Genomic DNA, 25384 nt, shown 5'->3' with positions numbered 1-25384 from the left:
TTCTTGAAGCTCATAGAGATCTTTCTGCAGCTCTTCACGGTCTGTTTGGTTTTCCATATCCCTAAGTAACTTAGCATCGTCCGCGCACATTTGTATGGAGGAGAGGAGTGTACAGATTCTGGCATGGCATTAATGAAACAGACAAACAACAGCGGGCCCAATACACCTTCCTGTGGTACCCTGCTAGTCACGGGTACACACATGACGATTTCGTACCATTTATCACCACACACTGTTTGCGGTCATGCAGAAAGTCTCTGAGCCACGCTAGAACACTTCCCCGAATCCCGTACCTTTCCAGTTTAATTCTCACCCTTTCATGGGGTACACTGTCGAAAGCCTTGCCAAAATCTACGTATATATTGTCGATATTTCCACCTTGTTCTAGAATTTGAGTCCAAACATCTATTACCTTGAGTAATTGTGTTAAGCAGGATCTTCCTGGCATAAAACCGTGTAGGGCTGTAGGCATTCCTTTACAAGGTTTTTTCGTAGCAAATATTCCATCATGGCATCTCTTACGATGCTCTCTAGTACTTTGCTGGTCAGGCTCACTGGTCTATAATTATTTGTGGAGTGACGATCGCCCTTGACTATAGGACTCACATAAACCATCTTCCAGTCGTCGGGGACCTTTTCTCCTCCAGGCATTTGCAGAACAGTATCTTAAGGGGCTCCACGAGCTAATTACACTCTGGGGTGTACCATGTCTGGACCGGGACTCTTGTGAATCTTTAGTTTTAACAGTTTATTTCTTATAACCTCGTCCGAGAACACAATGCGGGTCAGCTCTGTGTCAAACCGTCTTTCTCCCACCGAAGGAAGATTATTCACATCCTCTCATGAACACCGATGAAAAAAAAAATTGCTCAACGCCTCCACCTTATCCTGTTCAAAATCTGCATAACTACCATCTTCAAGCCTCTGGTCCGATATACCTACTCACGTATTTCATTTCGACTTTGTGTAGTGGCAAAAACGCCTTTGGGCTCGACTTGACCTCACTAGCAATCTGCCTCTGGAACTCCTTTTCAGCCCTTCTACACTCTGACTTTGCTTAGTTCCTGGATCTGGCATACATCCTCCTGGTCCTGCTCATCATTTGTCCTAACCCACGTCTCGAAATCCTGAGATTTCTTCTTATTTTATCCTTCCGCCGCATGGTTGATGTGTAGCGGTCTCCTTGGATTCCTGGAGGCACTAGGTTTGATTTTAGGTATATATTTATTGATCGAATAGTTTACTTTACTGGCTACGGTATTCATCATAGCATCTGCGGTTTTTATTCCTTAGTAAGTCAGGCCAGTTTATACTCATCTCCTCCCTCATCCCATCGTAATTTCCTTTGTAATATTTGAACCTGGATCTGGTTTTATCATAAACCAAATAACAGTAAAATGTGAAGGACAACGTTTCGTGGTGACTGGTCCAGCGGTTTGGATGTTTGCTTTCCTCTGTAGTGAGACGGATCTTTAACATGTTGGAATAGAAAATTGTCTCCGAGTTTCTACTAAAAGAGTGGCTGGATTATTTAGGTCGTTTGGCAGAGATCCATTTCTCAAGTCAATGTCACCACAATTAGTTTCCCATGACAAGGTGGCGGCTAAGGTTCTGTACCATTGCATTGTCAATTAAGGTTCTTAAGTTTCTCTGGTTTAATACGCTACGGTTTGGGAATCTGTAGATACATCCAACAATGAGTAAGACTCTCCCCTTCAGTATAATTTTATACCACTTTGATTTTTCGAAAACATCCTCTCCTCTCACCTGGCTGGCTCTAAGGTCTTAGCTAGCATATATAATTACACCCCTCTCGCAAGTTTCTTCGGAAAGTTTCGTGAGCATGTCATATCCATCTATACTGAACTCACATTCCTGGACACGTGGCCAAATATAGCCACGTAGTAGGCAGCTACCAAACAGGGAGGTACTACCGCCTGGGAAGATATTGGAAGCATAATATATTGTCTAATGGTAGACCCTGCTGTCATATGGCATTGTAGCGTACTGTATGTGGCCAGTTGTCACTTCTCTTAGTATGGGCACACAAACGTACGTACATGTAGATATCTCACACCCAGGAATGAGGTAGAATAGAAAATCACAATGCGCTTTCTGTATATATATTGTTGTACAGCGCAGTGCTTAGGAGTGACTAGGTGAGGAGTAGCTTGCTCAGAGGTCCTGTAGGGCGAGGTTTCTGAGGAAGCTGGGTGGTGAGGAGCTGTGAGATATCTACATGTACGTACGTTTGTGTGCCCATACTAAGAGAATTGACAACTGGCCACATACAGTACGCTACAATTGGTGACCCCTGGAGCAGTGAATACCACACTCCTTTCTGCTGCCTTACTCTTGGAGCTGAGAAGATCGTCCTGCCTGCTGCCAGCCAAGGCCAACCACCTTACCTGCACCACCCGCTACCCCACTACTCCACAACGACACCATCTCACGACCGTAAGGTTTATAACGCATTAGTCTGTTCTCCCCACTGGCGGTGTGAGTGACCCACATCACAGCTGGAGAGCAACTATTGTGTGATATTCCAAACGTGGTTTGAGCTCTTTTGCCTATTCTCCTATTTTTCTTTTGTTTTTTAGTTCTGGCCTAAGGACCTGCACCCTAAAAAGTGTATTCGTCCCGAAGTCCCTCCTGCAACTGTTCACCTCCCTCCCAGGAGATTGTGAACACGGAAGGGGGTCGGAACAAGCACCCATCCCTCATCCTTCCCTAACAGGTGTGACATACTCCCGCAAGAATGGACGGACGGATCTCTCTACCGACCTTCAACCACAACGTAGAGGACTGGTTAGTTCATGTGGAAGCAACCCTCATCGGCTCTACAGCTACAGACGAGCAAAAGTACGGCGCCCTGCTCTGTTCCTTGCCCACTAAAGTCGCCACACAAGTCTCACAGACCATCTCCAACCCTCCAGTGAACAACAAATTCGCCACTCTGCGGGATGCCTTAAAAACGCATTACCAACGGACCCGCCCCAGTCTCCTACAGAATCTATCTTCTATCTCCCTTGGAAACTCAACTCCGGGATTTCTCTGGGAGGAGATGTGCAGGTTGAACTCCCGGCACACAGACAGACTTCCTGACTCTATCCTGCGCCAGCTTCACGCACAAAAGCTACCCACACAAGTACGCAACATCCTGTCCGCAGTAGATTACTCTATGACACCAGAACTGTATGCAACCGCGGCAGACAGAATTTTCAACGAGTGCGCTGCTGTGCGCCTTGCCGCCACGGACAACCCCACGGTCACACCAGTACCTACCACCGAACTTGTAAGCAGGGTCAACACCCCTCAGCCGAGCAATACCTCACAAGACATCAGGGACCTGTTGCAAACTTTGAACCGCAGGATGGACACCATTGAGCACCACGCCCTACAAGTCCCGACGCACAGCAGCCAGCCCCCAGCACAACAAATATACCCTCTGCTGGTATCACCGGACTTTCGACCACAATGCTCAAAACTGTGAGCCCCACTGCACCTACTCGGGAAACGGCAACACTGGAGGCTGGTAGACGCCTCAGCCCCCGTCCCTTCAGGCGTCTCATTACTGCACGTCACCGACCGCACCTCCGGCAAGAAGTTCCTCATCGACACAGGTTCATCGGTCAGCATCATCCCTCCCTCTCTACAAGACACGTCAAAGCAACCCTCTTATGACCTGTTCGCTGACAACGGTACCCCCATCGCCTCCTACGGTGTACGCACCCCCGCCTTAGACCTCGGTCTGCCCAAGACTGTGTTGGTTATTCGTGATCGCAGACGTGTCTCAACCCATCCTTGGTTTCGACTTCCTCACCTTCCACAAGCTCGGCGTCGACCCAAGCCATCTATGCCTCATCCATGAGCCTACAGCACGCAAGATCCAGGGTTCTCGTGCCAGACACACCGACACTATCACCTGTCTTGCGCCTTCCAACGAGTTCCCCTCCCTGCTCGACGAATTCAAGGAGCTTTTCTCACCCCGAGTCTCTCTACCCCCACCACCTACGTCGGGAATTTTCCACCATATCGAAACCAAAGGACCACCAGTCTTTTCACGCCCTCGCCGCCTGCGCCCTGAGCTCCTGAACACAGCCAAAGCAAAATTCAATAAACTACTGTAAGACGACATCATTCGTCCTTCAAAGAGTCCCTGGTCATCGCCTCTTCACATGGTTCCTAAGCAAACACCCGGCGAGTGGAGGGTGTGTGGCGACTACAGAGCCCTGAATCTCGTCACCAAACCTGACAGGTACCCTATTCAGCATGTCCAGGACTTCCACCACAAACTTCATGGCAAGACTATCTTCTCGAAGATCGACTTGGAGCGTGCCTTCCACCAGATCCCAGTAGCACCGGCAGATACCCAGAAGACAGCCATCACCACTCCGTTTGGACTCTTCGAGTACACTTTCATGAGTTTTGGCCTACGCAATGCAGCACAGACTTTCCAGAGGTACATGGACCATATGCTTCACGACCTCGATTTTGTCACCGTCTGCATTGACAACATCCTTGTCGCATCTTTGACGCCTGCTGAGCACCACCACCACCTACAACTCCTTCTCCAATGCCTGCAGAACAACAACATGAAAGTTCATCCTGCTAAGTGCGTCTTTGGAGCCTTTGCCATCGATTTCCTCGGTCACAGAGTCTCGCCCAGTGGCATACAACCCCTATCACAGAAGATAACTGCGATTAGGGAGTTCCCCAAACCTGAAACGGCAAAGAAACTCTGAGAATTCCTGGGTTTAGTCAACTACTACCACCGCTTCATTGACAAAGCTGCCACCGTCTTAGTCCCCCTATACGACCTTCTCAAGGGACTCCCAAAGAAGTCTCACAAGCCTCTCGTGTGGACTCAAGAGGCTGTTACACCATTCACCACTATCAAACAGCACATTACACGCCTCACCCTCCTGGCCCACCCCGCACCTAACGCCCGGACCACTCTCACAACAGACGCTTCTTCTACTGCAGTGGGCGCCGTCTTACAGCAGGAGATCAACGGAATTCTCACGCCCGTTGCTTTCTTCTCACAACGGCTTCAACCACCACACCTCAAGTACAGCGCCTTTGATCGAGAACTCCTGGCCATATACCTGGCTGTCAAACATTTCCAGCACTTCCTCGAGGCCCGTCAGTTCACCATCTTCACTGATCACAAGCCCCTCGTCCACGCCTTCGCTTCAGCTTCCCAGTCATACACCTCGTGTCCTGCGCCACTTGGCTTACATCTCGGAGTTCTCCAGCGACGTCCAACACATTAAAGGCAGCCACAATGAGATCGCCGACGCCCTCTCTCGTTGTAAATCCAACATTCTTCCCTCATCTCCACCCATTGATTATGGGCAGCTCGCCGCGGCTCAAGAGAACGACGAAGACCTGGCAGCATACAAGACATCCCCCTCAGGCCTCACACCCCAAGAACTCCCTGTTCCTGGCACGAACATAAAATTGTGGTGCGACATATCCTGTGGGCAGCCTAGACCGTTCGTGCCTCACGTCCACCGCCGCGCTGTTTTCGACCGCATCCATGGTCTCAGCCACCCGGGTGTGCGGGCCTCCCAGCGCCTCCTCACGCAACGTGTCGTCTGGCCCGGCATCAAGTCTGATACTGAGAAATGGGCTGCCCAGTGCCTGGCCTGCCAGTCCTCCAAAAATCATCATCACATACGGGCCCCCTTAGGAACCTTCCCTTATCCCAAAGGACGTTTTCAAGTAGTACACCTCGACATCGTGGGACCTCTTCCATCATCCAACGGTAGCACTTACATTGACCGTTTCACCAGGTGGACAGAAGCCATTCCCATGCCCAATGCTACAGCAGAAACTACCGTACCCCACAAATTGGTGACCCCCGGAGATTCGCACTCACACAGGATGGAGGAGAAACAGATCACGCTCCCAGTCTTCAAGCAACATGGAAGACTGGCTTATCCACCCAGAAGCAGCTCTCATTGGCTCTACAGCTACACTGTCTCTAAACCGCAGGTTAGACACCCTAGAGCAGCTCTGCGACTCTAAGCAGACAGCCGCTCCTCTTCCTGCCTCAAGCACCCCGTCCTGTCTCAGACGCCGCCCCCGGCCCAGCAGTACCCCCTGCCGCTCCTCCTGATGCAGCCCCTGCTCCCAATGCGGCCCATGCGTCTGAGTGCGGACCCACACACCCCTCTTTTCTCCCTCAGGTACACCCTGCTACTGTCCTGCACCCTGCTGCTGTCGTGGACCCAGCTGCTGTCACGAGCCCTCATCCGCTTATGCTGACGCAGCCCCTGCTCCTGACCCAGGCCCACACACCCCAGCAGGCGCATACGACGACTCTGTACCTGCAGTGAGGGAAGCACAACATTCATCGCCTCCACACACCCTTTTTCTCCCTCTCTACTCCTACAGATAGTGTATCTAGACAGTTGTCTCCTCTAGCGGCCGGCTCATCCACGCCCTCGCCGTTCTGGCTCTCATGTGGCATGCACCGCCCGTTCTGCCTCACATGTGCCATGCACCCCTGCAGACAACAAGTCTCCTACACCGCCTGGAGGGAAGGAGGGAGTATTGTAGGGGAGAAAACACACGCTGTTTGTCGCCGAGTAGCCGACCCCGCGAATTCCCCAGTGTATGCCTCGTGGTCTAGGTCAACCAGCGCCGCCTTACATAGCGGAGGTCAACTATTAAGCCACGCCTACCTCCGCTATAAAAGACCTGACCTTGTGGTGACCACCCTCTTCTTCTAGCTACAGCCGCAGCAAGCTACACCACCTCCTCAGCCGCTGCCTGGCGGCCCTCGCTCCCGCCGGCGAGCATGGCGACCCACAAGCTGTCCTCCTCTGAGCATCCTCACCAACCAGCCCTCTCTACATTACGCTTGTAACCGCACTGCCACTTCCCAGCACCAAGTTGCATTGTACATCCAATATAACATGTATACAGAGAGCACATTGTGAGTTTCCTTTCTCCATCCCATCCAGAGTGTGAACCAAACTACCGTACCCCACAGCATCATGAAAATTGTGACCAAGTCCCAGGTTGCTGATCTGACTTTCTGCCTCATTTATACACAATTACAGGATCTCACTTGTTTCTCGTACTATTGACAACACAACATACATACATACATACATACATACATACATACATACATATATATATATACTATATATATATATACATATATATATATATATATACATATATATATATATATATATATATATATATATATATATATATATATATATATATATATATATATATATATATATATATATATATATATATAATATATATATATATAATATATATACACAGTAGTAGTGACAGCCAGCTGGGTAGATATAGAAGCAACTGTGTGTGTGTGTGTTAGACTTGATGAAAGCAGTAAATGAGCGTGAATGTTAGCAACGTGCACTAAAACGTCACCCACACCTCACGTTAATCCCCCAACCTGTATGACACAACACACAAGGTCACGGTTCACCTGTCACACCTTTGAGAAAACCATCCCACTTCGTCTTCCTCCTGTCAGTAAGAAAAACTATTGTGTATTATTAAGGCTATTTTATTCTTTTGTTTTATTATTATTATACTTTCACCCCCCATGCCATTGGTGTGGGTCAGTGACCTGTCCGAGGGTGGATTAATACCCGTAAAAAAAAAAAAATACAATACTGTACTACGTTTACACTATTTTTAATAACTTTATATACACGTTTTATTTGTCATTTTCACCCCCCACCCCCCATCCTTGACTTCAACAATCCCATCCCACTTCCCTCTTTATCTGTCAGTTTGTGTATCTACAGGTATACCTGTCTATATGCCTGTCTGTGTATCTATACTTGACTGTCTTGTCTCCCTAATCACTCTTTTCTTTGAGTGTGGATAGACAGAAACAAAGACAGATGGCGAGAGGGACACAAAAAAGACAGAAACACACACACAGAGGTAAATCATACTAATGCTAGATTTAAAGAGATGGGTAATACACAAGTAGGAAAATAAGAGATGCTAAATGAACACAATAAAAATTAAATTTAAAAAAATCAATAAATCGAATAAAGAAGTCAATAAAATAAAAACTCCTCAACGCTTAGGAAGCTTAATCAAAACCCCAGCCGCAAGTCCATCCCCCCCTTCACCCCTCCCTCTCTCTTTGACCATTGACCCTGTATAGTGTGTGAGGAGGAGGGAATACTAATGACCTTCCTTCCCTCTCCTATCTATCCGTCCACCACCCTTATTTTATCTCTTCTCTTCTCCTTCCAACCCCTATCCCGTTTATCCTACTACTCTCACTCCTGTTCTTTTTGTCTTCATTTTGTCCTTTCTCTTCCTTCCTCCTTCCCTATAAGGAGAGAGAGATCAATAGATCCAGTATGTCAAGCAAGAGATAAATAAAAATATGCACAGGCCTAAACAGACTGCAAATGGACAAACAATAATTACCACCACCACCAGTACTATACTACCGCCACCATCATTAATGTACTACCGTCACTACTATACTACCACCACCACCAGAGTGAAATCATGGCTCTGGGGTCTATCAGTGTTGCCAGTCATCATCAGAGTAGGAGAGATTCTGGCGTCTATAACTTTAAGACACCATTATATCCACGACTGCTGAACACACACTCCTCACTGCAGTAGATGCTGTACCCTGCTGTTGTAGATGCTTTACCCTCCTGCTGGAGATGTTGTGCCCTGCTTTAGATACTGTACCCTGCCGTAGATGCTGCACTGCTTCAAATACTGTACCTGTTGTAGACACTGTATTTTGTTGTAAATGCTGTACCGTGCTCCAGGTGTTATGGGTAAGTGTGTCTTGTGTTTTCTGAACTGGGATACGCAAGTCAAAGATTGAAGGGAAATGGAAATTGTGTTGGATTTGGTGTACCCATGACAGGTGGTGGCAGGTGGCAAGGGAACAAAGGCAGGTAGGCAGGTGGTGGTAATGGACAAGTGGCGAGGGACAGACAGGTGGATAGGGAACAAAGGCAGGTGGTGGACAGACAGATAGAGAGGTGGTGGTGGTGGAGGTATTGTTTTTAAATTCACCGTGTAAATACTGTATGTGTGATTAAATATACACACTTCAACTTTTTATTTCTTCTTGAGGTCATGTTACATCATGCTTGTTTATCCTATCCAGGTACTTTCCTTTCTAAAACAACAACATACTTAGTACAGTCAATAACTAAACTCCTCCATTCACCTCTCCCCCTGAACCAAGAACCCCCGAGAGATTCAAACTCATGAACCCGAAGCAGAAGACCGATACATTATTCTCTTCATAAATGCTTCGGGTTCACGAGTCTGAATCTCTTGGAAGTTCGTGGTTCAGGGGGAGAGGTGAACAGACTTTAGTAGTTGACTGTACATTAAAATTTATATAAAAAATAAATTTGTGATCATAAAAAGTCTTGGGCAAAAACCCGAGACCAGTGATGTTATACTTTATGTCTGTCTGTGATTTTTGTATGTCTTTATGTCTACTGTATATATTTCTATCTGTCTCTATGAGTACAGTGTTTGTACAGGATGAAAGTGGAGTGCCCAAAAAATATAAGTTATGTTGAAGTGGATCACAGTATACTACTGACTCAAGATTGAACCTAGGACATAATGGCGAGAGATAAATGCACCACTGTTGTACCACAAATAATAATACAGTAATAATAAAATAATTAACGGTTTATTGAAAGAGCTTGGCAGCCAGAAGGCTGAAAATATACCAAAGGCCAGCATTTCTCAATCCATCTAAAGTATTACTTTCTTTCCTTCCACTAATCTGTGGTTAAAACCATCTCTCCATCTTCAGACAATCCACTCTCAGATACCTAAAACCCTCCACTTCATCCATAACATCTCTATTCATGCAACATTTATCTGATCTTTCATTCTCTCTGGGAATTCCTTACGAGTGAGTGGGCAGCAGCCACTTGCAAAATATTCCGCACACATAAATTCCCCTTGTTCAGTAAAAATGGCTGAGAAAATCTCAAGCTGCTGAGGTGCTACACATACAAAATTCTTGTGCTGGAACCTCTTTTAATACCATATGCCTTAATCATTTAAGCTTTGTGATATCTTTATACCAACAAGCATTTATCTCGACTCTAAACCTCAAATACTGTACATCTAAACTTGAGTGGCATCTATTTAATTTTCATTTGTACCTTATGAAAATCCACTTGACTCACTTTTGCTTTACTGGATAACAATGAAATTGTAAATGTGGTTTTATTATTTGTTTATCCTAATCCTTACTATGGGATTCTAGGCACCCAACTTCATCAATTTAATTATTTACATTTCTAAGTGATTGTATATATTTCTTGAGACCAATCTCTTTTTCATTATACAAAAAGTTTATTTTCCTTATCACAATTAAGCTGCACGCACCAACCCATGCATTGATTTACATACAAAATATCATCACTTAAATACTGTACTGTACATGTAGTTACAAACTTTCAAAGTTAAGATAATATTGACAGTTAACATTTAACACATATCTAGCAAAAAGTTAAAAGCATCACAAAATTATATAAATCATTCAACAGCCAATTCTCCTTACAAAGAGAATCAAATAATCTTGATAGTGTACACTATTATAAATAAAGTTTCTAGTTAAAAGCATGTAAACAGATCACAGTCTTACAGTATTTAATTAAATGTACAGTATCAACAATTACATCATCCCACAAAGCACAAATGATCTTCAAGGTTTAGAAGCACAAACTGGCCACATTCAGTTCGTCATCATAAAAACAAATGTTCTCAATGTAAACATGAACCACAGGATGACTACTCTTTCCCACCCAATACTGATTCATATACACATTATCAACACACATACACATGTAATTGCATTATAGACTAAGTAAGATCACAGTGATTGTCCATTGACCCTTACATATTTAACAATGTTAATAAAATACTTAACAATATTACATCATCTGGTTATAAGTTGTAGAAAGTTAACAACCTTTATGTCATTTCCCAAAAATTGTGGGGGGGCATCCACCATTCCACCAGGCTTAACCTATGGCAATGATTTCTCCGATAGTCAACTCGGTGCACACCACTACAGACTAATGCCCCGTCAATGTAGCCTGCATATGGGGATCAAACCTGTGAGTTATGGGTTTAGAGCAGAGTGACACCACCTGAGTCCATGTAAGTTAGATTCAGATGCCCTGTTCTTACCATTATCTCCCATAACTAATGGGTACATAATTAATAATCAAGTTCTTATATAGAAGCCTGTAAACATCATACTATAATGTTCATAAAATGTCAACATTTCTGTCATATACCAAAAACTTCTATCACACACATAATTTGATGTGTGGCAGTTTTAAGTATACAAACAGGTACAAACACAAAACAAGTAGAACAATGTTATATAATAAACCCATTGCTAAACTTGACCTTCAGCTGTAACTTTGAATTTGGAGTTCTGCATTTCATGGTGATGATAAATATTCATGTGAAGTACTGTACAGGTATTGATCATGTAATGTCATTATCTGTATAAATAATTTTTACAGAAACCAAAATAACACCCCCAAACCATGATGAAGTTCAAAATGTCCTAATTTAAAAATAATGTACGTACATACTAAAATATAAACTATCTAAAACTTGAAAAGTAGGCTTAATCCCATACTGAATTTACACATATACTCAATGTCCAGAAATACTGATGTAGCACCTCCGCTCTAAATGCAAGAATCCATTTACTGATCACTTACTGATTACATAAGACTATGAACATCAATGAAGATATTGAAACATTGACAGCACAGCTTCTTCAAAGTCCTATTCTTAAGATCCTCTTGTAATTTGTATATTTTAAAATACATACTGGTACACGTTTACAATCCCCATACACAAAACTTTAATGCGGCTAAAATAATTATCCTTAAATTACTACCCAAAATACCTTTGTTAATTCCAGTACTGCATGGACTCAAATTAATAATATATGCACTTATTATTGCTAACACTGAAGGTAGTAGACCTTTGTCATTTGCAGTTTTACAGTTCCCCTATACATGGTTCACCCCCCCCCCAAAAAAAAATAATAATAATAAATAAATAAATAATAATAATAATAAATGCATAGAAAAATAAAAATAAAATACATATATACAATATATTGGTTGGAGAAACAAAAGAGTAGTTCTATATTACATAAACAGCAGCTCCTCCCCTTCTCATAATAATCCTCTGGGTGACACCATTAAATAAATAGATTTATAAATAAATAACAGACAGGTAAACACCAGGGAGCTCAGATGTTCGCAATTGTAAACAAACAATAACTCATCTGAGGTTAAGTGTGGGATTTTTTCCCCAGGAAAATGGATTATTTTATGTTGTTTTATTAACCTGGCACCAAATGAACCTAAATAATATGGGAATTATGGTGAAATTGTACTGTATACTATTGTTATAAAGAAGTGGGAAATTTCTGTTGGTCTGGCCCAGCCGCCCGCCATACTTCGTCACACACAATTCCCTTTCCACTTAATTTTTTCTTATTTTATACTTACTGTGTAGTATATTTTATCACTTCAGTGTTTCATTAATGTTGTTTACCATTTTATGTGTATTTAAAGAAAACATTCTGAAATATATACAATTGTGTTTATGGGCGACTCAAGTATCTCAAACATAACATACAAACTGGTTCCGTATATCTTTACAGTATAGTACAGTACGTAATGTATTGTACAGGCATCCCCCACATTACGGAACCCCGGGTTGCGGAATTTCGCTCTTACGGAATCTGTAAATTATGACCAATAATTTCGCGATATGGCCCGTAAATCCGCCCTTATGGAAATTGGGGTAAATTTTAACAATTAAAAAAAAATCACTATAAAAATAAATTTTTTTGTTAAAATTTATAATTTGTTTGGTGTGGATTTCTTAGTGTTTGCTACCGCCAAGCGTGGCGTCGCCATGCGGAGTCAGTCCATGTTTCTCGCCCCAGGAGTTGGATTTAACTTTTACAAACATACAGTAAGTACAGTACAGTGCATTACCCTTATTCAAGATAACTGGAAAGAGGCCATCAAGTGGAAGTGACCACAGTAGTGCAAAAAGAAGCCACAAAGGCATTACATTGGATATTAAACTTGATGTTTTAAGAAGGTATATCATAAATTATTTAATGTACTGTATTGTATGTGTTTATAAATGATTTTTTCATTCATAAAAGTGCTTGAATTACTTTTTTGGGGCCGAAAAAAATTCCTTAGGAACGCATCTCCAGTTTTATAATGGAAATCAATGGGAAAATAGGTTTCACATTATGGAATTGTGCGATAAGGTCAATTTTCCAGGGACGCAACCCTTCCGTAACGCGGGGTATGCCTGTATATTGTTGTAAGTAAATATATTTCATTGTTTTATTAATGCTTTTCACGAATGTACGAGTACAGTACTGTACGTGTATTTAAAGAAAAACATCCTGAAATACTACACAGTATACAGAGTACAGTTGTGTTTATGGGTGACTCAAGTATCTCAAACATACACTACTATGGCTGCTAATCACAGATTTTGACAATTCTCTGGGGTACAGGGAACCTAACCCCCATGAATAGCAAGGTGTCAATTGTACTGATAAACTGTGATCAGCTTAATGCAAAAGTATATAAATTTTACTGAATGACACTTCTTGTCAACACTGCATTAAATTAATTCTATAAAAAAAAATATATACTGAATGAAGTTTTAAATTCTATAAAATAATTAAAACATTACTCTCTCACACAAGCACAATACAGGAATATACTGTAATTCTGCATAATTATTTGAGCCATCACTTTATGTGTGTGTAGTGTTATGGTTGCTGTAACTTAGATTTCAGAGAAAATCCAAGATAGAAGAAAGGTGGATATACAGTCCTTCTGTAATTATAATCATGGATACAGTAGAGGTATTTACACAGTACAGGTTGACAACCCTTTATCCGAAATTCCAAAAACTGAAAAGCTCTGAAAAACCGAAAGTTTTTTTTTTTTTGGTATTAGCCCACCCGGGCACAGGTCACTGACCCACATCGGGGCCTGGGGGGGGTAAAAATGTAATAGTAATAGTAATAATAATTATAATAATAATGATAATACAGTACAGTAATAATAATAATTATTCATAGTAAATAAAAATTTTAATAAAAATACACAAAAATAAAATAAGAATAATAACAATAATAATAATAATAATAATACTGTAATAAAAAAATAATAATAATAAAGAAATACAAGAATGAAAAAAAGATCAAAAGTGAGAAGCACGACCTAGACCTATGAAGAATTATTATTATTATAATTATTATTATTATTATATCTTAGCCCCCAGGCCCCAATGTGGGTCAGTGACCTGTGCCGGGGTGGGCTGATCCCTGTAAAAAAAAAAAACATTCTGATAACCGAAAAATTCCAAAAACCGAAATGTATCTGGCCCCAAGGATTTTGGATAAGGGATTGTCAACCTGTATTTTATTTACTATCCACATGAGCTGAGGAAAAGCCTCCAGCATCCACAGTAAACCTCTACTACAATAAGGAAATGTCTTGACTGTTGTTGCAATATATATGACATTGTAACTTATTTATAATCTTAAAGGGAAAATAAAGTGGTGTTCTAAGACTGGGAAATCAATGCCATTAGTGACCCTTAAATTTATACAGTATTGTAGTAATAAAGAAATCCGAGTTAAAGTTCACAGCTGACACCATGATTTGTGTCTTGGGTCCTCTTAAATCAATGTAGCTACAGTGAAGATCAAGTATGCACTGGTCAGCCCACAAAACGTTGATGTGGTACAATATGAAACCATGTAACAACTATCATTGCAAAACAAAGTAACAATTATTATCAAATGGGCTGAGCGGGGATAAATCTACTGTTGGGTGGGACAAATAAAGTGGAGAATGAGGAGTAGAGTACTGTACAGTTAACTAATGTCAAGCAGTATTTCTTACGGCAAAGGGGGCGAAGAGAAATTCTAATAAGTGAGGTCAATCAATCACTCAAAGTAATGTCCTCATATATGAGGGTTGATGACCACAGTCCTCCACACTAAATGTTTTTGGACCATTTTTACCAATCCTCCAAGATTTTGCATCTCTTTGGGGACCCAGTTTTTAAATTCATTCATCCACCTGTCTCTTCTTTCCTCTGGCGCTCCAATCTTCAACTTTGCCCATTAATATTTCTGTTATCATTCCCTCATCCCTAAAGTATATGACCAAAGTATCTCATTTTACTTTTTTTTTTTAATTTCAAGTATTTCTCTAAGTTTTTGCCAATCTTAGTGCTTCTTCATTTGTTTTCCTGTCGGTGTAACTCATTTTTAACATTCTCCTGTAACATCACATTTCAAAGGCCTCTAACTTTTCTGGTGTCTGCTGAAATTGTCCACGCTTCTGACCCATGCAACAGACCTGACCAAATACAGTATACAGTACAGTATAGCATTTCAGCAGAATTTTTCTTAAATTTAAGTGAATGTCCCTTTTTATGAGGTCTTTTAGGTTATTATTACATGCTGTTTTTTGCTTGACCTATACTTGTTTTAATTTCTTTCGCACATCTACCAATACATTAAGGTTACTTCCCAAATACATAAAATTATCTATTTGTTAAGTTTGTTGCCTATCATAATTCTTAATTTAGGATTTATTTCCAATTTGAATACAACCATTAGTTTCGTCTTTACAACATTAAACTCTTAACCCATATTCTTCACCTCTTTCCACTAATTTGTTAACCAGTTTTTGTAATGCCTCTTCACTATCTGTGATAAGAGCAGTATCATCTGATAATTTGAATAGGGTAGAGCCCTGAGAATGTCAAGGTTTGGGTGTACAGAATACAGTTAGTCACTTTAAAATTTACACGATTACCATCAGTATTGGACAAAGTGGCCATATCCAGCAAAGGTTTCATTTAATCCTCAAATAATACTGGCACCCATTTGTAAGTTTTCTGTCATTGTGGATTTTTTCTTTTCTATTTTGTAAGTATTTTGACTTTCACATACCTGTACCCATACAGTGAGGCTAGTGTATGACCGCATGTGTGATAAATTTCCTTTGATCCTTACGTTCTCATGCTTTTTGTTATGTGACACCGAGCTATAACCATGCTCACCTTAATGTTTACATTTCTTGGTTACATTTATGTTGCCTATATTTACTGTGTTCAGTGTGATTTAGCTATCAGCATAAAGGTGAATATTAATTTCATACTGTACAGTATGTTTGGAATATATATTATATGATTCTAGAATGTGATGTGTTGAAGTGATAGAGAGAAGGTGAGGCATCAATGTGCTGTGTACATATGACTGGTGATGGTGGAAGGGAAGTTACATAATACTGTGTAAAGGTGAAAGTTAATTTTATATAAGCGTGTTTCATTTGTATTTCATGTTAAAATAGAAAATGTGAAGTGTTGTAGTGGTAAAGTGAATGAGGCAAAAATGTGCTGGCAACATAATTATAACTTAGAAGGGGATGAGGTGGGGAAGGAATGTGGATGGCTGGTGGTGGTTTCAGGAATATTATCGTCCCAATTAAGTCCTAAGTAAATCATGTTCACAAGGTCTCCAGGAACCCAAACCCGAGATCCTGCAGTGCATTACTGTACTGGCATATTAAGACACTCATCAAACTTTTGTATGCAAGAATATGTCCCTAAAAATCTACACACATGGTATTATATTACATTGTATAATCATTTCTGTATACAGTGCAGTATACTGTACATGTATTTTTCTAATTATAAAACTAATATAAGTTAATATTCAAAGCCTATTTTCTAGATATACATGAAAGTATTTACCCATGTGACACCATACAAAACTAATTACTGTACATTAATCCTCCTGATACATTGCTTTGGAGTTTGAGTGCTGGTCTTCAAAGCTGTATCTCATATTGTATACCGGCACCCAAAGATGACAATAATAATAATAATATTATTAATAATTACAATAACAACAATAATAATAAAAACTTATTCACACCAGTTAATGAAGTAAAACTCTCCAAAACAGGTACTGTATAATGTTACTCTCATATCATCTAGCTGCACCCAAGTTTCAATGTAACAAAAATCTTTGTTTAACTTTGTACTAACAATATTACATGAAGAAAATCAAGAGTTTATAACTTAAAAATACCCTTCTAGTCTTCGATACATTTCACCAAAAAGCTAAATTCCTATACAAAATTTACATACAGTACCGTACATTCTTTGTCTTAACACTATATACGGGCACATACCTGATAACATACAGTACTATAATTAAGTAATATTCTCACTTCACAGTGTAGAAATACCTTTAGAAAGTAATCATTTAAGTTATGAGAAATCAAATGTCACAAATCTAAATGTCTTTATTTGGGTTTCTTAACCAATAGTGCAATGATAAAGTTTAGTAAACATAAGATGCAAAAGAATAAAACAAACTGAAAGAAAGAGGTCATACCGGAACCACCAGCTGCACAAATATTAATAACTTAGCATTTAAACAGGAGTACTTCGATTAACAAAACCTTGATTAAAAAAAATTCCCTAATACATTTTTTTGTTCGTGCTTTGGTATATTATTGAAAACCCTGCTTTTATGAAAAACAAAAAAACTTTGTTTTGCAGCATCGGAAGAGGCTGAGTCTGTCTGACAAACGCATCTGAGAGCATCCCGTGCTGAAAACGGACAGTAAGTAGTGTACTGTGGTGCAGGCTAGTGTGTGGGAACATTTCTATGCTTATATATGCATAAACAGTTATGTTACATGAAGGTGGTGGTGATGGTGAGGCGATGTTCCAGCTCCCACACCATCATCCTCCGAGTAGCCCCATCTACCACGATCCTGCCACACCATCACCCTTAACATCGACCACCTACAGTTTCCCAAAAGTGAAATATATTCTAATATAGATTAAATAAACTTGATACTGTAGTGTACTTCTTTATTAATGTTATTATGATTAGTACTTATTCTTAGAAGTACAGGTATCCCTTGATATACGAATGGTTGAGATACAAAAATTCGTTTATACAAATTTCCTAAATTAGCACCTCTTTTTCGTGTTACGAAAGCTTATATGAATTTGGGTCCTGACAAAAATTCAAGTCAGCTGAGGCGGCCACATCCCCCAAACTCTCTCCCTACCAGGCTGAAGTAGGAGTTTTGTGATGGTTATTTTTCAACTTGTAATTTCGAGTACACAGTACTGTATACAGTAAACATTCCTTTCTTCATATTTTTTCATTCAGTTAATGCACACACAATCCTGAATACAAAATGTGCAAAATATAAATAAAAAATATACTGATATTATCATAAGGTCAAAAATATAAAAGTAATAAACATTTCTTTGTGCAGCAGAGAGAGTTAGCAGGATGTCATGCTTATATTTCAACTCGTAGTTTTGGATAGATAAACTTGACTTTCTTCACCCTTTTTTTTTTAACTGGTTACATGCACACACAATCTACATACATAATGTGCAAAAGTAAAAGAAATAGCAATCAAAGTAAAAAACATACAGGGCATAAATATTTCTTTGCGTGTGAAAGCGGGAGGGGAAGCATTGCTAAGCGGCGGCAGAGGCAGCCGGGCTGCGTTGCTATGGTAACGCTTGAAGCAGACAGCATCTATGCAAATGGCACCACTGGCAGCTGTGTTAAACTTTGATAAGCTTTTCCTAAATAGTTTTACTGCATATTTTCATCTAGATAGTATTTTATTAATGTTTTAGTGTGTTATGTAGTAAATTAAAGTACTTGTGCACCATTTATCATTTGTTAGGTAGGTTTTTTTTCTTGTTTGTAAATCAATTTTGTTTTTTAGGTTATAATATTGGGTTATTTTTGTCATTGGGGAACTGAACCCTATTTTTTCCATATGTTCTTCTATTCGAGATACGAAAATTCACCTAATGAATGGTTTTCTTGGAACCTAACCACTTGTATATCGAGGGATAGCTTTAATGTTTCCCACAAAAATTGCTAAAAAATTTGAATTTTGACATTTGAGGGACTTTTTTTCTCATAGAAACATTATCAATGGGAAAATGGCTTCAATTTACAAAAGGTTTTTTCAGAAACATATATTCCTTTTATAAAGCGAAGCACTCCTGTATATATTATTTAGTATTCATTCACTATCATCTCACTGTAAAATTTTTAGACGCAAGTCATGATGAGCAATATTGAAATTAAATTAAGTACAACTTCAGATAACTAAATGTAATAGCAAATTCATATACCTAATGTCATAGCATAGACTTTTTGCTCCTCCGTAAGTACACATGAGCTCCATACCTCAGTCCAACTCATTGCCTCACCCCACAGTATCATGTGAGAGGTCAGAACCAGGTGTGCTTGTTTCCGAGTGACTACCATTAGAAGCTGTAGCATCTTCAGTTCCTACCTGAGCCATGTATGGCTGGCTACTTCTGCTTGGTGAGTCATGATCTTGTTCTTGGATATCCTCAGGTGTAGGAGCCACAATTTGATGAAAAGCAACTAAAGCCAGGGCTCCCACCACGAGATAAGATACACGATATATGTGCACGCTGCCAAACAGGAGTGCAATAACTGCTATGGAGTGTATTATGTATGATAGTTCTTTGTAGTATTTTCTGAAAATAACACAAACAAATATTAACTCGCTGTCGATGGTTTATTTTTCCAGTCACTCTGCGGTAGATGATTTTTACTTTGTTTTAATAAATTTACTCTCTGTTCCCTTTTCATGTTGGTTGCTATTATACCAACTGCCATTTCCAGTTTACTTCAGCAAAATTATATATAAATGTCTACTTGTTCATATTACTGCACTTGACTCCCGTCTCAATGATTCACGACCAAGCCATGTACTGTATTGTAATGGAAAAGCTGTCAAAGCTGTAATAGTACTGTGAAATTATGATGACCAAATGTAAGATGACCCATGAGAATGTAAGTAGAGTAATGTGAGCTCTTTAGAGAGGCAGCATTTACAATGACCAGCCACAAATCAAGAAATATACAATTAGCCAATAGAAGGAAAGAGGTAGTTCGTGAGTCTAAGAAATACCCAGCGAGTCCCCAGTTAACCAAATGCTTAAAACTGCTGTCAGCAGGACAGAGACTCTAGCTCTGGACTTAAGAAGAACAACTTCCATTATACTGTAATCACCCTGTAAGTCTTCCCATCTTCCCTCCCCTATTGGGGAAGAGACCTAGTCATAAAAGTGACCCTCTATAATAGAAAAAGACTTCAAATTGCACTCACATACAGTACAGATATTGTTATTCTGGGAGTACTAACAATAATAACTATAGTAGTATAGTTTAGGAATTTATCGAAGAGAACAAAGACAAACAAATACAACTACAAGTTACACAGTCCAAGTGATTGCTCTGTTAAGATGGTTAGTCAACAGTGAGAAACTGATATTTTCATAGAAGAATTCAAACATGTGTAGAATAACATTACAATACTCAAAATTACCTTTTGGCTTGTGGAAGCTTCTTCTGCCACAGGAAACAAAGAGTGACTAGAATGGCAACTGTTACCATCAGTGTTGGGTCTTCTGAAAGCTGTAGGTTGTTCCTGTAAATAGATAACTCCACTGCAGTACAGATAACTTTTCATAACTTTTTATAATTCATTCTCATCATGATGAAAATAAAAACCATTATAAGCAATAATGGAATACCTATTGGAACTAAAATTTACAAATTATGTAGGGCTAGATTGAGGATTATCTGGTACAGGAATACCTCGCTATTTGCAACCCTACTTATTCGCAACTGATGTTTTAACATCCATATTCGATATACGCAAAGCATACCCCACTTATTGGCAAAGGAAAAGCTCTGAGTGGATGGTACCTGTACAAGGATACAAATGTTTAAACATGGAGAGGATAAAATACTAAGCATTCTACTAAAAGCTTGTCAGATGACATAAAAAATACAGAAAATAACTGTAGTAGTTGAGTGGTTATAGATTATAAGAATACTTTTGTACACTGAACCCTCACTAATGGAATATTTCAAGTTAATTTTATATTTTTACCCATACAGTTGTCCTCCAAACAATTTTGTGTTATTCTTGCAGCCATGCCACCCAAAAGGATTTTTTTAAGAAACACCTACAAATTAATAAACATTAAAGGAACTGCATAAAAACATGTGTGAAATTCAATATAAAATAGTACAATTGACTGGCATGTGCATAATCTCCTTCTGACGACTGTTCATCAACTGACTCCCCACCACTACAGACTACCCAGGATTAGCTAGCCATATGTATATACAGCTAGACCCCGACTTACGACGGGGCTAGGGACCCAAATCCAGGTCGTAAGTCCGACATAGATATTAAAAAAAAAAAAAAAAATTTTTAATAAAAAATCTACAATGAAATACAGTACAGTAAAAGTAATAAATAATGAGGAATGGATACAGTACAGTGAAAGTAATAAATAATGAGGAATGGATACAGTGTGACTGAGCACTTACTTTTAATGTAGTCAGCTGAATGCACATGGGGCCCCCATAATTTTCTAATTATACATGGAGACTACATTAACTGGAAACGTTTCGGTATAGAAAATGCATGTGTCATTTTGAAAAAAAAAAAAAAAATGGTCACAACTGCGGAGGTCGTAAGTCCCGACGGTCGTAAGTCGGGGTCTAGCTGTATACAAGTATCTACACCCATTTTTCAAATCTTATTAAAACACTAAACAGGAAACATCTTCAAAAATGCATAAAACAATTAAAGAAGTTGTGGTAATGGATGATTTATTGACAAGTACATGCATGTTTCTCTCTCAATGAAATATGAGGTTTACAAGCTACTGCAGCACCACGACTCATCACCCTCAGCCATAAGTGCCAACTGTTGCCAAAAATACTTCTTTTTAAGGAGTATGGTTGTGATGAGGGTGCTCCTAATAGTTTGAGTGATACTAGCTTTCAATATCCAGGGTCCAACTGGGTTTCCAATCTGAAGACTCCTGTAGGTGAGCAATATACCCAGGTCTCCTAGTGTAACAATGTCATGAGTTTTCCGCCAAGTTCGAGCCAATAGAAATGCCCTAGGCCTGCCGGAACCAATGAGAAGGCCGTGAGATGTGATATCATGAAAGTTATAGGATCCTTTTGTGGGCTGAGGCAGTTTGAAAAAGCAGAGTCTGTATTTGGTCAGGGTTAAGTGTGGTTGTGTTGTGAGTGTCTCCTCATATGGCAGCTATAATGTGAGTACCTATTAGGTTTGATCCATTTCCCGAAATGTATTGTGAGTCGGATGACCCCTGGGTAGCTAGCTAGGAAGATAGGATTATTGTTTTGAGAGTTTACCTGTTCAATTTGAGTAACGTCATTTATAAATGAAGAACCGTTGTGATCTAGTTTTCTATTCCCTCGTGTTGACTAAACCATTGTCATGCATGTCTTTGGTATCATACATTAATACAGTGAGTCCTAAGTAATAAGTATTGTCATATTTCCCCTCTGTTAAGTGTTGTATCTCGTCCCCCCCCCACAGCTATCCACCTCTCGGCCTCCCCTTGGTGTGAGAACCGACTGTAGGCCTATACCACCACTGACCACAACTTCCTCCCTCCACTCACACTCTCCTCCCTCAGTCTCCCAGTCTCTCTCACTCCCTCCCTTCTCAAGCAAAAGAAGTAAAGGAAAGAATAAAATATGAAATATATAAATTAGTAAAAAGTAAATAAAGGTAAACAAACAGGCCCCCCTTCGTTACACTACGGTAGGCCTAATTCAAGTTATACAGTTAGATTTCCAGGATCAATTAATTATTTACTAACCACAATTTTTAACATCCTTCCATCGCTTCACCACAATATTATAATACAAAAGATCAAAGAAAGTCCGAAATAAAAATCCCGTACAACTAACCTTATTAATCGGCTCCATATAATCAAAGTAGGTATGTTGATGACGGTAACAAGGAACACCAACATCATGAGAGTCAGATGGAAGTGTACTCTTGAGAGAGCTCGATCTGTGGTGCTTCCATCACCAGATACACCTGGTATTAGTCCCAATACTATCTTCTCAATGTAATCTTCATACAGTTTGAACACCTGATAGAAAAATGGAATTCTTGAAACTATTGCTTTCCAAATTTACTTTTTACAGCAATACCAACAGGAGTAATTTTAGCATTTTAATTATTTTAAAAAATTTTTTTTAGTCCTTATGCTTATTTCACCTAATGATTAAATACCCTAACACTGACTGTTGGTACAGGGGTTGGGTTGGGTTAGCATAAGAGCAACTGTCCTTATCAGTAAATTCCCTTACCTTTATGAAGTAAAATATGCCAGCCAAACTCAGTGCCAGTGTGCCGCATGAAGAATAAGCCAGAGAAATGAGTGCCACACCCACTAGCATTGGCACCCGTGAAAGTCCTGACACTGCTAGATCAGCAACAATATCTGTTCCACCTAGAGAATGCCCCAATATCCTGAAAGGTTAATGGATCAACATTAGCATTTGTGTTACCACTCAGTTTTTTTTAACACAGTACAAGTACAGTACTGGTTTTCTTGCATAAAAAGAACTTTGTACAGTATATACTGTTCCTGTTAAAAAAAAAATATCAATCGCCGAATGACCACATCTACTAACTTATCAATGTGCGGTACAATGAGTACAGTACCTGCATGCACACACACACACACACACTTGTATATTATTTGTAATTCGTAACCCATTCCCCAAATATGTAACTGTATATTTTCAGCCTTCTGGCTGCCAAGCTCTTTCAATAAACCGTTAATTATTATTATTATTATTATTACACACACACAGAAGAACACACGGAGAACAAGGTCACCATCAACCACACCAAAACCGTAGTCATGCACTTCAATACGGCCACCACTCCAGCGCAAGCCCCAGCAGTCACAGTGGGTGCCCATCCTCTCCAGCTGGTGCAGTCTGCCAAACTCCTGGGTGTTACTATAGACAACAAACTTGACTGGAAGGCCCGTGTAAATAACACAGTCAAGGCAGCCTCGTACCGTCTCTACATGCTACGACGACTTAAGTCACTTGGGACACCCACGCCAGAGCTGACGACCATCTACAACGCCTTATTCTCCCCAAACTATCGTATGCGTCACCAGCCTGGTCGTCTTCTCTCAACTCCACCCAACAACGTCAGCTAGAGAAGGTACAGAAAAGGGCCTGCAGATACTCGGCGCAGAATACTCCGGCTACACCAATGCTCTCTCCACCCTGGAAATGCCATCCCTCAGAGACCTCCACCACTAAGCACTGGAAAGGTTTGGCAGCCAACTAATGCACCACTCTCGTCATTGCCGCCACCTGCCACCGGCAGCCCCCCACCCACCTCGCGCAGTCCGCTACTACAACAAAATTCAGCCCATAAGAGCCCGCACCGATAGATATAAGAACAGCACCATCCCATCTATTGTTAAAATAAAAAACAACTGATTTATGTACTGTACAGCCCTGTAAATATATTCAATGCCTATTATAGCATTATGTCTAAATCAAATGTAAGTCTGTATATTTTCAGCCACCGGCTGCAACAAGGTTTATTATTATTATTACTAAGGGACTCAGAGTACGAGAAGGTTATATTCCTGGGATCCCCACATAAGTGCAAATTCATGTATACAGTATTCGGGTCCCCTTTTACTGTACATATATAGTCTCTCCTCCACTTACGATGGGGTTCCGTTCCGACGATCAGGTCGTAAGTCGAACTGATGAAAATAATACATAGTACAAGGGGACAGGTAATACTTGTAAAACTTTTACCTTTTTAATACACAAACTGAGCGGAATACGACGTGGATGCTGTACACACGCGGCAGCGTGCCAGCTGAAGTTGTCGTAAGGAGTAATTAGACATTGCGACGAAATTTCTAGACTCGAAAACAATGTAAAATATTTTAATATAACGACAATGACCGTCGTAAGTCGAGGAGAGAATGTACATAAATCCCCTTTTTTATACTAAGGTAACTGATGCACAACTTCAGAGTTCAATATGTCACTCCATATTAAGTCTAATATCTTGACTCTTCTTTAAAAGCACTTTATTAATACAGGGAACTCTTGGTATGACGGACACTGTATATAACAGAATCCAGTTATAACCGACACCCCCTCAGGATAATGAACAAGTGTTCGTTATCCCGAGGAGGTGTCCAATAGTTTGTCACAGCATGAATACTAACTGGAAGAATAACAGACAAAGCTGAAGATTTTTGAAAAACTTCAGCTTCAAACAACCATCATCACATATTATGCATTGCTCTACACATAACCACACTTGTTACA

At 40.1% G+C, this 25384-nt stretch overlaps 1 protein-coding gene across 1 annotated transcript in view; it reads right to left on the bottom strand.

Annotated features, from left to right (window-relative positions):
* Positions 1-15277: 15277 nt before the first annotated feature.
* LOC121864652 (GPI inositol-deacylase-like) overlaps positions 15278-25384 on the bottom strand; it is a 42788-nt gene continuing 32681 nt past the window's right edge. Inside the window, 4 exon segments of the mRNA XM_042363818.1 lie at positions 15278-19686; positions 20541-20642; positions 22964-23151; positions 23372-23534. Coding sequence (XP_042219752.1) covers positions 19386-19686; positions 20541-20642; positions 22964-23151; positions 23372-23534 — 754 coding nt within the window. The 3' untranslated portion in view covers positions 15278-19385.

This window comes from Homarus americanus, unplaced genomic scaffold (genome assembly GCF_018991925.1).
Source record: "Homarus americanus isolate GMGI-L3 unplaced genomic scaffold, GMGI_Hamer_2.0 scaffold51859, whole genome shotgun sequence".
Lineage (NCBI taxonomy): Eukaryota > Metazoa > Arthropoda > Malacostraca > Decapoda > Nephropidae > Homarus > Homarus americanus.
Note: the sequence above shows the minus strand (reverse complement) of the source record. Positions and strands in the feature narration are given on the sequence as shown.